Source organism: Harpia harpyja, chromosome 1, assembly GCF_026419915.1.
Source record: "Harpia harpyja isolate bHarHar1 chromosome 1, bHarHar1 primary haplotype, whole genome shotgun sequence".
Classification (NCBI taxonomy): Eukaryota; Metazoa; Chordata; class Aves; order Accipitriformes; family Accipitridae; genus Harpia; species Harpia harpyja.
Window position 1 is genome coordinate 70,250,374 of NC_068940.1, and position 15,923 is coordinate 70,266,296.

A 15,923-nucleotide genomic window follows, 5' to 3' on the forward strand; every position below is an offset into this window, starting at 1 on the left:
TTTTCCTTGTACAAAAAAATATTCTCCCGATTTCCTAGAAAATGTAGCATGATTTTCAACTGTCATGATTGCTTTATAACACTACAGTCCGGTAATAATATTTACTGTCATCCCAATGATGGTACAGTATTTTCTCGATATAAAAGAAACTTTTCCGGAACATCCTCTGGGCCATTTTCCTACCTACACAAAAACACCTACACAAAAAAATCTGTCACACTGCCCTATGTTTATTTCTTAGTGTGCCTCAAATAAAGTTGAAATTCATGTTCTTGTGCCTGTTACAGCACTCACAACCAACCAGTGTCCAACCACAGGAATCAACTGAACGAGCACAAAACTCGTCTCTATGGCATCCACTCCTCTTGCATATTACATTACCATCCAATTGAACCAAAACCTATTGTCATCAGTGGATTCATTTTGAAATAAAACTTGAATGGAGGACTTGTTGCTGTGCCATTCTCCAAAGGACTTCCCTGCAGCAGTATGTCTTCCCTAAAAAATGTCATTGTAAATGGAATTAATTTGTTATAGAGGATGAATAGCTTTACATGTCAGGTCAGTTACTCAAGCAATTACTACTAGTGAGAAATCCAAACCAGTATATAATCAGCCAATGCAGATATGTGAACCCAACAGATAACAACTGTGCTACAAATGTCCTAGAGTGATAAGGTTACACACAAAAAACTTGATCTCTTTTCATGCTCAATATTACTATATTATGGCAAATTCACTCCCTTCTTCCCAAATATAAACTGGCTCCAGTTCCCAACTAGCTAGCCAGCACACTAAACACTAAAAGCATCAGTCACACTGCAGAAGTACACTTACAAATGTCAGTAAGTCAATTCAGCACAAACACCGGACTCAAAGAAAGTTTTGTTTTACAGTTCTTACTGCCTTAACACCTGGGAAATGAAAATATCCACATGTCACTGCTTACAAGACTTTTTCTCATATGTAAAAGAATTTCCAATTTTACATCTTCAGATGGCTGCTAACTGCACGGAACTCTCAATTTATCATCATGTAAATAAGTCCTTGTCCTTACAATGCTATGGGATACGGGCGCCTGAGAGAAGGAGATCAAGGAAAGCCCACTTCAAATGAGAAGAGCGAGAAGAAAGGGAGGCAAACACACAATATCCCAATTTGAGACCCATCCACCAAAGACTTAGCAGAAGAGAGGAGCTTTGTACTGTGAATGGAAAGATAACAAACTTGAGCTGTGGTGAAGGGTCAGTGGGAACCGGTTTCATAATCCTATTGTGGAATATGCTTGAGGATACACAGACAAAGAAACATAACTTGTGAACAATTTTAGATGCAGTTCCTAAGTTAGCCAGTATATATATGTATTTACACAGTGAAAACATTTGCATTTGGTACTTATTAGAAAGCTTTCATCATATCTACATCAAACATTAGTTTGGAGCCAAGATCACATTAACAGGATATAAACTTTTCAGGGGGATAGTAATACTTAGTGAAGTATAGAAAAATAGAAACAGGTCTTTAGACAGAACACTTTTTTCTCTCAGATTTGATAGAAAGACTGGTATTAATTGCCAAAATTTTAAACGGAATACTTACCTTTTCAACCGGGGTATTTTCTTCACTCGTTACACTTGCTTTTCTTGATTCATTTTTTGTTCTGCTCAGCCTTCGTGACACTTTTTCTCTAAGCAAAGTGGCGTATCCAATGTGTTCATAGATGGGGTTTGTTGTCATTTTGGAAATATACTCAGAAGCCTTTGTTTCTATATACAATGTTATCAAGCCATCTGTAACTAGATCATGGATCGATTCGAATCTTTTCTCCCCAACGAAGTGCTTCCCATCATAGAACAACCTGTAGTTTAAGGTCTGATTACCAAATCTGCAAATACCAGAAAAAAAGGAGGGAGAGAAGAAAGAGAGAGGGAAGAGTGAGAGAGAGAATTCATACTGGCGAAACACTCAGGAGGTAATTTCGCTGATGAGTCTATATATCTGGATTACATATGGAATATGCACATGGCTGCAACTGGATCTCTGTGGAGAGACCAACTCAAGTCCAAACCCAAACTTGACTGCATCACATGGACTGGGCTAGAGAACTGAGGCCAAGTCTCTCCAACAAGCTATGCGACCCAGATGTACATGGTTTAAATCTAAATCCTAAAGGGACTACTGCAGCGATCGGAAAGGCATGTTTGCATTTTATACCAGGGTGCGTAACTGTGTTAAGAGCTCTTCGATTCTGAAACATTTTTGAAGTGCAGAAAGCAGATGCTTAACCACCATGAGCATATGTATAGTCGATGAAGAGAGATGGGCATCTCTAGCAAGTAATTAAAATCCTAAGGGTCTGAATCACCCTCTGGCAGGAAGCCAGGGAGACCGAGCTCCTAATTCAGAGGCCCAATTAAACACCCAAAGTTCTGTGGGATAACTCTGGTCTTACGCAGCTATTTATGGCAGGTGTAATCTACAGGGTTTTTTAAGAGTTTTAAAAAGCCAAGTGCTGTAGTAGCACATTCAGTTTGTAACACTGACGTTGGAATCCCATTCTTGATTAAAGGATGGCCTCGACGAGGCCATCAGCTCTGGTGCAGGTGCGTTCTGCAGCGAAGCCGGGGATCGCGGCATACGGGGGTTGTTTCCTGAGCTGGGGAAACCCCAGGAGAGCGTGGGGACCTGCCAGGAGCCAGCAGCTCTCATGAGGGAGAGCGGCTGACGAGGCATGGGCAGGGCCAGGACTAATGGCGGCCGCCCCCCACTCCCACAGAGGGCAGCCCGCGGGAGCGCGGCGACCAGGAGCGCTGCGACCAGGGCGGGCAAACAGGGCCTGGCGCGGCAGTTGGCACGGGAGGGCGCCTCTTCGAAGGAGGGACGTTCCACTGGCCGAGTGGAGAGACTTGAAGTCCACATAACCCAGCAACTGGGCACCGTTCTGTGACCACCTGCACAGGCCAAGGGCACTCATCCTACCTGACCCTCAAGGCAGAATGGTGGGCACTCGTCTGAGAGCAAAGGCTGCAGGTCTGGCTGGGGGGCCTGCACCACCTACCCCAGCGGTGGCCGACGCCTCCACCCAGATGGAGCTGCTGAAGGGAGAGGCTGCAGTGCAGACCTCAGACTGCAGGAGGTGCCTACACCTTTCTCCTGGGGCAGGGACCGGCAGCAGAGCTGCCTGCAAAAGGTGTGCCCAGGTGGAGGACCTCCTGCAGCAGGTGGCTGAGCTGCAGGAGGCGGTGGGAAAGCTGCATAGCATCAGGGAGGCTAAGGAGTTAGACAGCTGGTTCCAAGCACAGTCTACAGTGAGCCCACAGCCAAACAGCCAAAAACTCCCCCACCGGCACACGCAAAAGGGAGGGGGGCCAATAATGCAGAAGAATGGAAGCTTGCAATGGCAAGGACCGGCAGGAGGAAGAGACTTCCCCCGAAGCCTGAGGTGCCCTTGCAGAACCGCTTCACTGCTCTGCAGACTGAAGAGGAAAGACCGGTCACATCAGGAGAGACGCTGGAGCTGAGTAAGACAGCCCGATCTGCTCCCCCTGTAACAACCAGCGCAACTAAGAAAAGGCAACAGGTGACAGGAGCAGGCGACTCTCTTCTGAGGTACAGAAGCACCCATTTGCCAACTTGATGCACCCTTTAGAGAGGCGTGCTGCTTACCGGGGCAGCCTACAAGAAAGCCGAAGAGGAACTTGTAGTGATAGGACAAGGGGTAACGGTTTTAAACTGAAAGAGGGTAGATTTAGATTAGATGTAAGGAAGAAGTTCTTCACTGTGAGGGTGGTGAGGCACTGGAACAGGCTGCCCAGAGAGGCTGTGGCTGCCCCATCCCTGGAAGTGTTCAAGGCCAGGTTGGATGGGGCTTTGAGCAACCTGGGCTAGTGGAAGGTGTCCCTGCCCATGGCAGGGGGTTGGAACTAGATGATCTTTCAGGTCCCTTCCAACCTAAACCATTCTATGATTCTATGATTCAAAGATATGACAATGGGTTAAATGGTCCTTATATTGCATCAAATGTGCACGCCTCTGCATTCTTTTTTGGGCATTCAAACCGAACTGTTTAAGCCTCATTTTTTTTGTCCACATTTTCGTATGTATTCCCAATTTACTATCGAATTCAGTTTATGATTTTACAAATAATTATTCAGACAGATTTAGAAATCATGCTGTTGTGTCAAACCAACAGGCACTTTGTGATAATCCCCATCCTTTGGTAGTTCTTTTTATACTTTATTTTGAAATGACTTCCCAAAACCCTAAAAAATTACATTTGTTCTTTTTCAGCCGACAAAAGTTGCTTTTAATTTGCACCACTTTTTAGTTGGCATGACTCACCAGCTTTTCCAGCTCTACCATCTGCACTTCAATAAGAATTCTGAGGACGAGTATCACAGCTACTCCTTAAAGGATTTTTCCTACTGGCTTACCAGCAGAAGGGTAAAAATACAGACTTTTATTTTGTGTATATCTCCCAGAAGTAATAATGCTATAAAAATTGCAAAATATTGCCAGGGAGTTTGTTTCGTCAAAACCCAATAGAATATCTTGTCCTCTTGCCACTAATGCACAGCAACTTTAAGACTGTTGCGTGGGCAGGTTTTGAATGGCACCGCTAAGCCAGAGGCAGCCGTATTTTCAAGGAAAGACCCCTGTGAGGGGCAGTGAGGTTGCAGCTTGGGCTCCCACTGAATTTTTCATTCAGTTGAATAGCAGACTCTTCTTTGAGCAGCAGCAGCAGCATTCCATGCTTCACACTGTATTTCTATAGCAAGCTTGAATTCCAGTTAGGGAAGAAAACTGAAGTCCAGTATGCTGCGTTTGACAGCTGGTCAGCCACTAGACTTTATTATTTTCCAGGTTTATCCAGGGTTATTATCACCAACAGTTGCTGATGTTTGTGTACAATACATCACTGAGCTCAGAGGACAACCTGGCTGTGTCCTCTGCCGGGACACTCTCCTGTTCTGTATTCACTCACATCTCACACAGTTTTCAAGAAGAAGCCCCATCTTTACAACACTCAACTCTAGGTGGCAAAAATTTTGAAAACGGGCACGGTCTGTGTCTGAAAAGGGACTTCCCTACCCAAGTGCTAAAGGAGTGATAGAATATTGCAGTACTGTGATTGTCAAACTGCTGACAAGAGGGTGTAAAATCACTCTGACACCATGAAGTGGATTAAGTAACACTGGACACAGACTTCACTCAAAAGGGACTGATATAATCTCCTCCATTAAACACATTTACATTTGAACTATAAGCTTCTATTAAAACAGCATTTACCTGAGAGCAAGAGTATAGCAGCCGGGTTGCCGCTGGCTTTCTCTAAGAATATACGCTCCTTCTACCCCAGCAAGTATTTCATCTGCTTGCTCCCGAGAAATGATCCCGTGAAACCTAAGGGAAGACATTTCAGTGACTTACAGAACAATCCAACCAGAAACACCTCCTCCTCCATCCCAGAAACCATTTGAAAACTTCTGCACTGCAGAGCATTGTGGTCTAAGCCATCAGGACAGCATCCAAGCATCTAAAAGTGGCAGGACAGTCATCCAGCCTGGGCAAGTCCAGCATAGAGGCAAAACAAAAATTACACTGTATATGCAGTTTCAGTTAGTATAACACTCAGCTGCACCCAAAGATTATTTTCTGTAAGTGCCCCATCTTTTCACAACTTTTCTCCTCTACCAGTCTATGCCCCTCTTCCTTGTTTCCTTTCTAGAGGCCTTACAACAGAATTGAAAACTAGGCACAAAGGCATTATTTTTTTTTTAAATGGAGATGATTTAAAATTAAAATGAGAGGTCATTCGTATAAGCAGTTTGCTTTATTTTTATATTACCATTGCTTCCTCAAATTTGTAAGGGAAACTGAGACAAAAAATGGCAACAATTATTCAAAATTCTATTCTGCTTATAGTAAAGTAGAAGAAGATACAGAGTAGCCTTGAGAAAAATACTGTTTTCTTCATTTCAATGAGTTCCTCATTCAGTGTTGGAAAAAAGCAACGTTTCTCTGATTCTTTTGTCATTGCTATTTTAAGAAAGGAGGAGGCCCTAGGATGCACAATTAACCTTACTATAATCAATATTTAGCGGTGATCTTTCCATAAGTACAAATGCAGACTTTACAGCAGTTTGAGTCTGAACTCCTACACACATTTTGCCAGCTGATAAGTCTCCGAGGACCTCCTCAGAGGTTTTTAAAGTTTCTATTTTTGCTGCTGTCTGAAAGAAAGGCACTAAAATGTACTGGCCTTCAGCATTTTCTCTTTTCTGACAATACATATGAAGTGGCACATTTCTAACACTGCCTCTGGCTTCGTAGTGAAAGAGAAGAAAAACACATTGGATGTAAATGCAATTGTTGTTCCATTCTCTTTACGTTGTCTTTTCACAACTAATACATGTTGGAAATACCAGGTTTAGGTGATCTTTCCAGAGTGACTTTCTATTAAAAATGATGTAAATTGATTCATACTTTCTGTCTGTACTGGTGGGGGACACACTTATTTACTGCCACATCCAAATTGAAATGAGCATCCCTTAGATGACATAATTTAAGCATGTCTTTACCAGTAAACTCATGGCAATTCATAACTCTAGTTAAAAATAATGAGCATAAACTATTCACCACCAGAAGCTCATTATAAAATATAGCAGGCTTCAGGTTAGATATTAGGAAAAAAGCTCTCCTGGTGGTCAATTTAAGAAATCACTGGGACAGGATACTTGGGGCACCTGTGAAATTTCTTTAACCATGGGTGGTAAGCACTGGGTAATGCAAGCTTTCTCATGGATATTTTTGGTATGTTTTTATAAGCACATAAAACCAGCTTGTACATGGTACAAGATGCCCTGAACTCAGATGCCTGTCTCTGACAGCAGCCAAAAAGAAATGTTTACGGAGAGAGTACAGGAAGAAGTGACATATTTCTTTCACTTCACATCCCTGTCCATCCACCACTGGTTTAGCCACAAATTGTGTCCGTCTGCTGTGACTTTACCCTTCATGAATCTGAGAATCTTACTTGTAAACCCTTTAACATCTTTATGCTTTTGGCCTCCGCAGCACCCTGTGGCAATGAGCTTGAGAGGGACACTGTGCGTGTCCCTCTCTTGGACACCCACTGAGGAAGACCTGTTCATTTTCCTCCTGTGGTAGAAGCCGCATCCCTTTGCTCCACCACTGTTGCACTTTGCTGTACCTTTGATTTCTTCTATAACCTTTCTAAAAGGGAGGGAGGAGGAAGGGGTAGAGAGGGACCAGAACTACGTGCACTATTTTAAATGCAGCCACATCATAGATTCATATGGTAGTATAATTATGGTTTTTTTCTGTTTCTTTCCCTAGAAATTCCTGATTCTCTTTCCAAGCACTACCAAGCACTGAGCCAATTGATTTTATAGGACTGTCTCAGTGGTTCTGAAATCTTCTTTCTGAATGATAACTAACGTGATCTTGCCTGGGCAGGTTCACTGAGGTGACTTCTTACAGTTCCTGCCAGCCCTGCTGCTCCACAAACCCAGAGTATGTCAAGAGTCAGGCAGGTTCCTGGGTAAGAGATTGCAGTAATGGTTTTACAAGTCCTGCTGTAGGAAGCATGATGGGTTACTCAGGTAGGTACTGTCTTCAGCTCTGTTGTACTCTGGTGGCTAGATCTGAATTCCCTGTTGTCAAAGATAGTATTTAAAAAATGAAACTTCAGTAATTAGGGGCAAAGCTCCTGGCTCTTGAGGTTTTTGATGGTAGAAAAGGATCATTAAACACAGATGATGTGTCTGGGATGGAAGAAAAAATAGAACATGGGATCTAAGTAATCTAGCTAGCGATAAGGGCTAGGGCCTCAGCAGATTACTCTAGTAAAGGCCAAATGCCAGATCTGGGTGGTTGCTGCAGTGGCTATGCCCTTCAACTTCACCTGCCCAAATCTCAATGGCAATGCAGGATCCAGCCCCTTTCAAGCTATTTATTGGCAAGAAGACTGCTGAGCACAAAGGAATTATACTCTAGTGGTCCGTTATTTTCGTCACAACAAAAATACACCTCTTCTTTGGGTATTTCAGACCTCGTAACTTTAGCAGGGAGAACAGCATTTACACATGCAGTAGTATAGAGACATGCTTCCACAACCACGTAGGGTGGTGAAAGTATAGGAACATACACAAAAAGGCAGTGAGAGAGGCAAGGTGCTTCTCTCCTCACCAGGCCATTGCAGGACCACTGTGAGGTTTAAGCGACAACCAAAATAAAAGGAAGAAATACTCCAGACAATATCTTTTTCCGGAACTGTCCTGAGAAAAGCAAAATAAACATGCAGGCTCACACAGCAGCACAGTCCATGGATTGTGAACAGCACTACTGGACTGTAGCATAGTTAAATTATTAGGCTTTCAATATTTTTAGCTCCCAGTTGAAGTGAAAGATAAAATAAAATATTTTATTAGACCTCCACTGTGTCTTTTTTTTTTTCAGTTCTAGAACAACAACTTTTGGATACACCCAACAGATACTTAAAAGAGGAAAATACTTACTCTCTTCCATAATACTTTGGTCTGTTCTCCACCTAGATTTTGAAAGAAAGGAAAAAAATATTAACAACATACTCAATTTTAAATAAAATCCCTAAAAATGAATTATGCTTGATTATTAATGAGGACTACTGCACCCATCTAAGTGAGGAAATTCTGCAGATTCAAAACTGTGACTGGAAGATGGCTATACAGAAGAACAGAAAAAGGAAAACAGAAGAGGTGGTTTTATTGATGTGTTTCTGGGAAGAATAACATGTATCGCTGGTAGAAAAATAGAACTACACATAATTGTATAAAATCTGATCAAACGAATAAAAAATAGTTTACTGCAGTTTTGCCAATCTACTATTTATAATACGAAGTGAGACTATTTTTGTTATACACCCTTTAGCTTCTTAAAAACATGTTTTGCCAATATATGGCAACTGACTGAAGATAAAAAGTTTAATACGCTTGGGGAAAAAAAAGGGTTTCTGGATTTAGACCTAGTCTTAAATTCCCTGAAGTCTCCAGAACTTGTGGGCCTGACCTGAAGTACACCGAAAGTTGCTGGAAGGACTCCCAATTATTTTAAAGAGCTTTGACCCAAGTTTTAGGAATGTCACGCTCTTACCCAGAAACGCTGGTCATGCCTAACACTTTGAGTCGCTTCTCAGACCCCAGCCTTTCGACAAGTTCCCCAAAAGCGAGCTCCCCAGCCCCCGATTTCATCTTTGCCCAGCCTTTGCCTCCCCCCGGGCGGCCTCGGCAGCAGGGGCGGGCGGTGCCGGCAGAGGGCACGGCTTCCCCAGCTTTCGCAGCGGGGCTGGCGCGGAGCGAGCTCCTTGCCTTCCCATGCGCCCAGGCTTCCTCGATTATTACATACCTGACTATTACAAATTAATTTTCAGGTTTTTTTTTTCAGACGTATTCATATATATATGCATTCATTTACGTGTCTTTATAAGGAGACGCTCTCTCTCCAGCTATGGCGCTTACCAATAGTATCATCGTACCGGGCTGCAGCATCAGCCAGCGTTTTCATGCATAGGCGTGACAGAACTTAATACAAGATATGCATAAAGTCTCCCGATTATTAAAAAAACAGTATCTGAGTGAGTGCATACCTGAGTAAAGCTGCCCATATCAATGGAAGTACTGCTTCACACATATCGACCGACACACACGTAGAAAAACTGTGGTTTCAATACTGTTTCATCCTTTAGTATAAAACCAACGAATTTTCACCATTTTATGTGACTGGAAACAAGCACCCTTGTTTTTGTTTTGATTATTTCATTATTTCACTCATAAAAACTTGAAATTGATGAAGGTTTTTTATTTCTGAGTAGCACATGCATAGATGTCACATTTTTTATACAATAATCTACACGCCATGCACTAAACCGGAGCAGCTGACTTTCTACCCTGCAGTCACTAAGGCTACAGTACAGCACAAGATGAACAAAAGTCTGTACAAGATAATGAGAATCTTCAATGGAAGACCTATGGGAGTTCAATCAAGTCCTTATGCGCTTCTTTCCCTGCTCGGCATTTCGTCTCTAGCACGGCACTCACAATAGCAGTATCATGCCCTTGAAACTCCTGCCTAGGAATAATACCTTGATACAAACATTTTTGAGCTCTGAGGGGCAGGAATAAGAGGAAAAAGCAAACGCTGAAGTGAAGAGAGAGCAAAATCAGAGGAACTGCCAAGTGCAGGTGCTGTGTTTCTATGTGCGTATATGGCAACTGAGAGAAGAAAGTGTATGAATTCAATTTTTTTTAACTTCATATTTTTATAAGTAAAAAAAAAAAAATCAAGAAAAAGCCATATTACCTCAATAAGGAGGTTGTTTGTATGTTCATCTTTAGTAGCGCTACATGACTTTATTATCTTGGAACTGTGCTGCCTTCCTGTCATCCTAATAGACCTTAATGACCCCTCAAAGCATATATTCAGCTGGGAACTTAATTAAAAAATGGGTATCAGAAGCTTGGTTAGGTAAGACCACCACATACAATCTTCTCTTTCATGGAAACAAAGGCCACTCAGTACACTGAAAATGGTAACAAGGAACAAACAGGTAAACTTTCATTCCCACAGAAAGCCAAATAAAACTTTTACATCACAGAAAGTAAAGCATGACTTTCATCTAGGGTTCAGAATGTGCTTCTATTTAAAAATACAGATTTGCCTTGATTGTATGTATACACACAATAAACCCCGACACTTTCAGTCTACCTCAGAAAGATGAAAGAATTAACAGTACTAGCACTCACCCTTAAAATTACCTGTAAGCACAAGTTCCCCCACAAATATAAATATATATATAAAAAATATATAAAAATAACTGTATACACAAAGTATAAAAGCAATCTCAAAATAAATCCTTGAGCAAATGGAGGCACATTTTGTATCCTTCTCACACCACCATTTATACAAAAATACAAATTTATCTGTGAAATTTTTATCATTTAACTAGCAACTGACTGAAATGCCCTGGACACTGAGATTTCCATTTTTCCTGCTGTTCATGAGGTAAAAGATTTGCTTTTCTGAGAATCCACACAAAGCCCATCAAATCCTATATTCTTCCTCCTCTTCCATAGAACAGAAACCTTCACTCCAACATCTTTTAGCACCCATGTGTCTAAAATAGCCACCACTTCAGCACTTGCCTTTAGGCAAGAAAGATAGTGTAATATTTCCTGAAATGAAGCTCCAGATCTGCCAGACCATCCAGGTGCCCCAGAATCTAAAAATCCTCTCCTGTCCTTACCACAACCTTTAGCCTGAAATAATCATTTTGCTCCTAACCAACTTCACCATTAGGAACAAACACAAGGAAACAAAGTTACAGCAAGATAAAAGATCAAAATAACATCAGGGTCTCCAGATCAAAACCAGAATGTTGGACTGAACTTGGGAATAAACCAAAAGCCTGCACAACTGATGGAGCAGAGGCTTAAAAGTATCAAAGGAGCCAGCAGGTCTGTTTTGCACCGACTGCAGACTCTGTACAAACTTCAAGGGAAATTCTATATATCCCAGAAGGCAAAGGTGACTGAAATTCAGCTAGGATCAGATTTCCCTCTCCTGCTATAAATGGGCTTGCACACACAAAGTCAGGTACATCCGCCTAAGAGAATTCTTAGTGGTGGAAGGAACAGAAAATCTGCAGGTTTCCTGGTGGTAGGAGCCCAGAATAACCAGCCCTATTCTGAGGACACAAACACTGAGGTTTTTTTTATAGATAATGGCTATGAAGAACACTTTCATCACTTTCCGTATAGCCCTCACAATTTCCTTGTTGAAACAAGGGCCACCCTTCCCAGGTGACCAGTTGGTTTTATCCATCACTCTGGCCCATCTCCCTAGACATTGGGCAAGGGCAGAGATCAGAGGGTTTGAATCATTTAGGACTCTTATGCTAATAGACAAAAACAAAGTACGAAACTGAGGAAAATTACGTAAGGCAAATAATAGGTCTTCACTAGTGAAAATATATTTTGCATTAGAGAGGTCCACAGCTTGCTTTTACTACTCCCATACAGAGGATAAATTAAATGGGTTCTCTCTCTCCACTAAAAGTAAGTGGCAGCTTTCAATTCAAATGTGAGATGGTAATTTTCTGGCTTAGAAAAAGGTATTATTGCCAATCTCAAACCAAAAATGTTGTTGCAGAGCAGGCATTTCTGGCCATTGTTCCAGAAACCATGAGGAAAATGCTGAAATTTACTACTGAAATTCATAGTTGTATAAATTATGAATCAGCAGTGAATGTCAAAATTGTTTAAAAAACTAAAGTCAGGTTGATCAGGAAATAAGATGTATGGTGAAACAGCCTAAATCACGACTGATCCAGTACTCTTACAAAGCCAGCAACATTCAATGACATCTAACCTTGAAGAATGCTCAAAGAGAAATGAAACCCAGCACAGCGCTCCTGGCACTCTCCAAAGGCCTTTGGAAGCTCATGTTTGAGAGACTCTGCATACTCCAGCCTTGACTCCCAGCCTGCCAAACCCGATTGCCTCTCCCTAACCCCCAAAAAAACCCCTCTGACTTGTACACTTAGTCTAGTTTTACAAGTTTTTTTTACAATGTTGCAGCATATTCTTCAAGGTGTGGAGTTAGTTGTAGCAGGGTTTGAAGTCAAAACTGAGATGGAAATAAGTCTTCTTCAAAAAATACACCAGCTATCTAAGCTAATTCAATGTATTAGGTTTACACAATTTTGAAGTTTACTGAATTTTAATGCCCTGGGATTTGTGGTTCCTCTTTTGGCCAGGATGGTTTAGCCCTGGCATGACATACTCCTGCTAATGTACTGATTATTGTATTAAAATCCTACACCACTCTGCAAGATAACTCATCACAAAACTACTGGGAATCATGCAGGCAGGAGGTGAGCATCCCCTAATGTGATAGATTTTCATTGCAAGCATTGACATCCAAGCCACACTGCACTAAAGATTTGAAGATACCCTGAAGAATTCTTTCCGCGTAAGTACTACCACAGAAATAAGATAACCCTAATTTCAGAAAAATTTAATTTCTCTTCAGCGTCATTGCACAAGACATATTTCCTTATCCGGTGGCCAAAGCTGAAATCTAGAAATGTTGCAATGAAATGAATGGAATGAAAATTTAGAAATCCCTCTAGGACAGCAATCTGTCTGTAATTCAGAAGAGCCAGCATGGCATAACATTGTATATCTACCTATTTCAACCACTGCCTTAATACATCCATGAAGAGAATACAAAAAGGGAAGGGAAACAATAAGGTGAGTAGCTGCACCTGGCTCTCTCTTTTTCTCTCCAGTACACTGAAAGAGCAGAGAAACAAGATCCAAGAGTTAATAACATCGGTGTCTTCACTCAGAGCAGGCGGTGAGGCATTTTCCCAAAGGAAGTTTAATCTGATATATTTTCTGTTTGGAACAATCCTAATTATTTTTCAGTAATTCTAGTTGACTAGATATAAATACATTTTTCAGCTCAGTTTGACATAAAGAGAAATAGAAGAGCTGGAAGAGAAGCTTTCAAGACAAGCCCAGTAAAACCAGACTATATAGAAAAGGAGTTTATTGTCCAAATTGTTCAGCTTTTGGAAGAATTGTCATAAGCCAACTGCAAACTTTAGCCTTACAATCAACAACCGAAAAGGATTAAGGAAGATTGTAAGCCCCCATTAAATGAAATGAAGTAAAAAACTATGTTGTATTTCATTACTTCTATAATATAATTTTTTTGCCTCCAAATTTTTCTTAAAGAAATTTCTACTTAGACCAATTAGGGCATCTAACTTTCCTTCCAAATAGGACAAATTATTTCACATCAATGACTCTTAAGCAATTTAAATTGGGAGAACATTCTTTTTGAAGGGAAATATTTATCTACCTTTTTTACTACCTTTTTACCACTTTCTCATTATTACCTTATCAGGCTCTCTGGCACCACTGTTTTCAAAGAGAAGCAACTCTTGGTTTCACAAAAAGTATCATATCATAAAGCCTGTTGTTAATTTTCTTAGTAGGAGTAGTAGCAATGTAACATCTGTACTCCCCGGCCAAGGACAGGCCAATTAGAGACACTCACTATGTACATACATAATGAAAAGATGGTCTTCTCCCCTAAGATTTTCAGTCAACGGCATTCAGCATGACTGATGGGACAGGCTTCCTATGACAAGCCTATCCAGCACACATAACTTCATGAGTTTGTTCATGTACTTTGGCTGTGTGGGAGGAGGGAGGAGCAAAAACATTGCTCAGAAAGAAACTAGCAATGCACAAGCTCCCAGATCATATTCCACCTGCGCTGCCCACGTTGCTGAGGCTCTCTAGAAAGGGGACATGAATAGTTTTGGAAGCCTGCATCTCCTTTTGTCCTGCAGTCACAGAGCCACGGGGATACCAGCGTTATGGCCATGTGACGGATGCACATTCAGCCACGTGATGCCAAGGGACTACGGTGCATCCAAGAAAGTAGCTGGGAGCAAGATGTCAAAATCACTCAAAATACTAGAGGGGCAACGACCAGACAGGTCTCTGCAGAGAAGGATCCTGGCATCATTACAGATCATAAAACGAACACGAATCACTGATGCTGTCTGTTGCAAAAACTGCCAAAACCAGAATGTCATACTGGGATATAAAAACAAGAGTGCAGCCAACAAGACACCTTAGAGTAATCCTCTCCTTGCAACGTCCACTCAGTAAGCCTCTAGCTGGAATACTGAGTGTGGGTTTGGGCATCACATCTCAAGAAAGATGAGCAAATAACTGGAGTGAGCAGGGATTTAGCAACTGTGAAAGACATGAAAAGAGATTGGCCTAAAGAAAAGAAGACAGAGAGGGGCTATAGCAGACAGGCAGGAAAAAGGCCGCTTTCAAGGGGAAATAAAAGAGTTTGTTCTCTGCTCTTACTAGACATGACAAGAAGTAATAGGCTTCAACTGCAAAAAAGAAGACAGAGCTTAGATCTTAGGAAAGTGTTAAAAATAACTGAACACTAACTAAGCAAGCAGAGGCGATCATGAAATCTTCAACCTTGAAAGGCTTTAAGAAGAGGATATGCAAACAGCTCTTCTTGACGCAGAGATGACAACCTCTTGAGTTTCTTCTGGCCCCGAGATACCATGATCCAGCCTATTCCTCATCTCTGCCTGGACTGCTCTCAGGAGATAGGGATTAGCAGGGGAGCAGACTGAATAGGTTGCATAAATCACATATAAAGCTGCAATAACATCATGTCTCTGCCCACCTCTGTGAGGCGCTCAGGAGAGAAGGCAGCAGGGAGAAGGCAGTGGACTGAATGAACTGTTCTAGAGGAGAAAGACAAACCTTCAAGTGATAAACTGGTCACTGCTCACCTAAATAACAAAACTCAGTTTAAATCTATCAGTATAGCAAAGCGCCAAATTGTGTTTGGTATCTTCTAACAAAATATTCTGTGGTAAAATTTACAGCACTGGCGAGAAGGTAGGAGTGGAGTTCTTCACTACTAGGAAGAATATAAAAGGGAAGACAAAAGTGAAGAACACAAAGAATGCTTTTATTAACTGCTGCTCAAAGCTGCACAACTTCTCTGCTCTGATGACGTGCTGTAACCTGCAGAGAAGGTAAGATGCATAATGACCCTCCTGCAGAAGGATAATGCATCGCAAAGAAACACAGGAAGCTCAGCAACTCTGACTGTTACTGTGGCACTTACTGCAGGCTGATTTCCACTCAATCAAGGTTATTTCTACCATTTTTAAAGACAAAGAATTTTAAAATAATTGGGTTTGCTTGTTTGCTTACTTGCTTGTACCAAACTTTCAAAAGAGGTGCTTTAAGGCATCCTTTATGAGGGTATTTTTAACGTGGGTTTGTTTCCTATCTATGACCTTGAGC

The 15,923-nt window shown here is 41.5% G+C and overlaps 1 protein-coding gene across 2 annotated transcripts in view; it reads right to left on the reverse strand.

Annotated features, from left to right (window-relative positions):
* CHN2 (chimerin 2) overlaps positions 1 to 15,923 on the reverse strand; it is a 168,631-nt gene that overhangs the window by 68,741 nt on the left and 83,967 nt on the right. For both annotated transcript variants that reach the window (XM_052799256.1, XM_052799264.1), the window contains 3 exons: positions 8,541 to 8,572; positions 5,290 to 5,403; positions 1,600 to 1,885 (listed from right to left, as the gene is read on the reverse strand). In XM_052799256.1, coding sequence (XP_052655216.1) covers positions 1,600 to 1,885; positions 5,290 to 5,403; positions 8,541 to 8,572 — 432 coding nt within the window. The remainder of the gene's footprint in view (positions 1 to 1,599; positions 1,886 to 5,289; positions 5,404 to 8,540; positions 8,573 to 15,923) is intronic.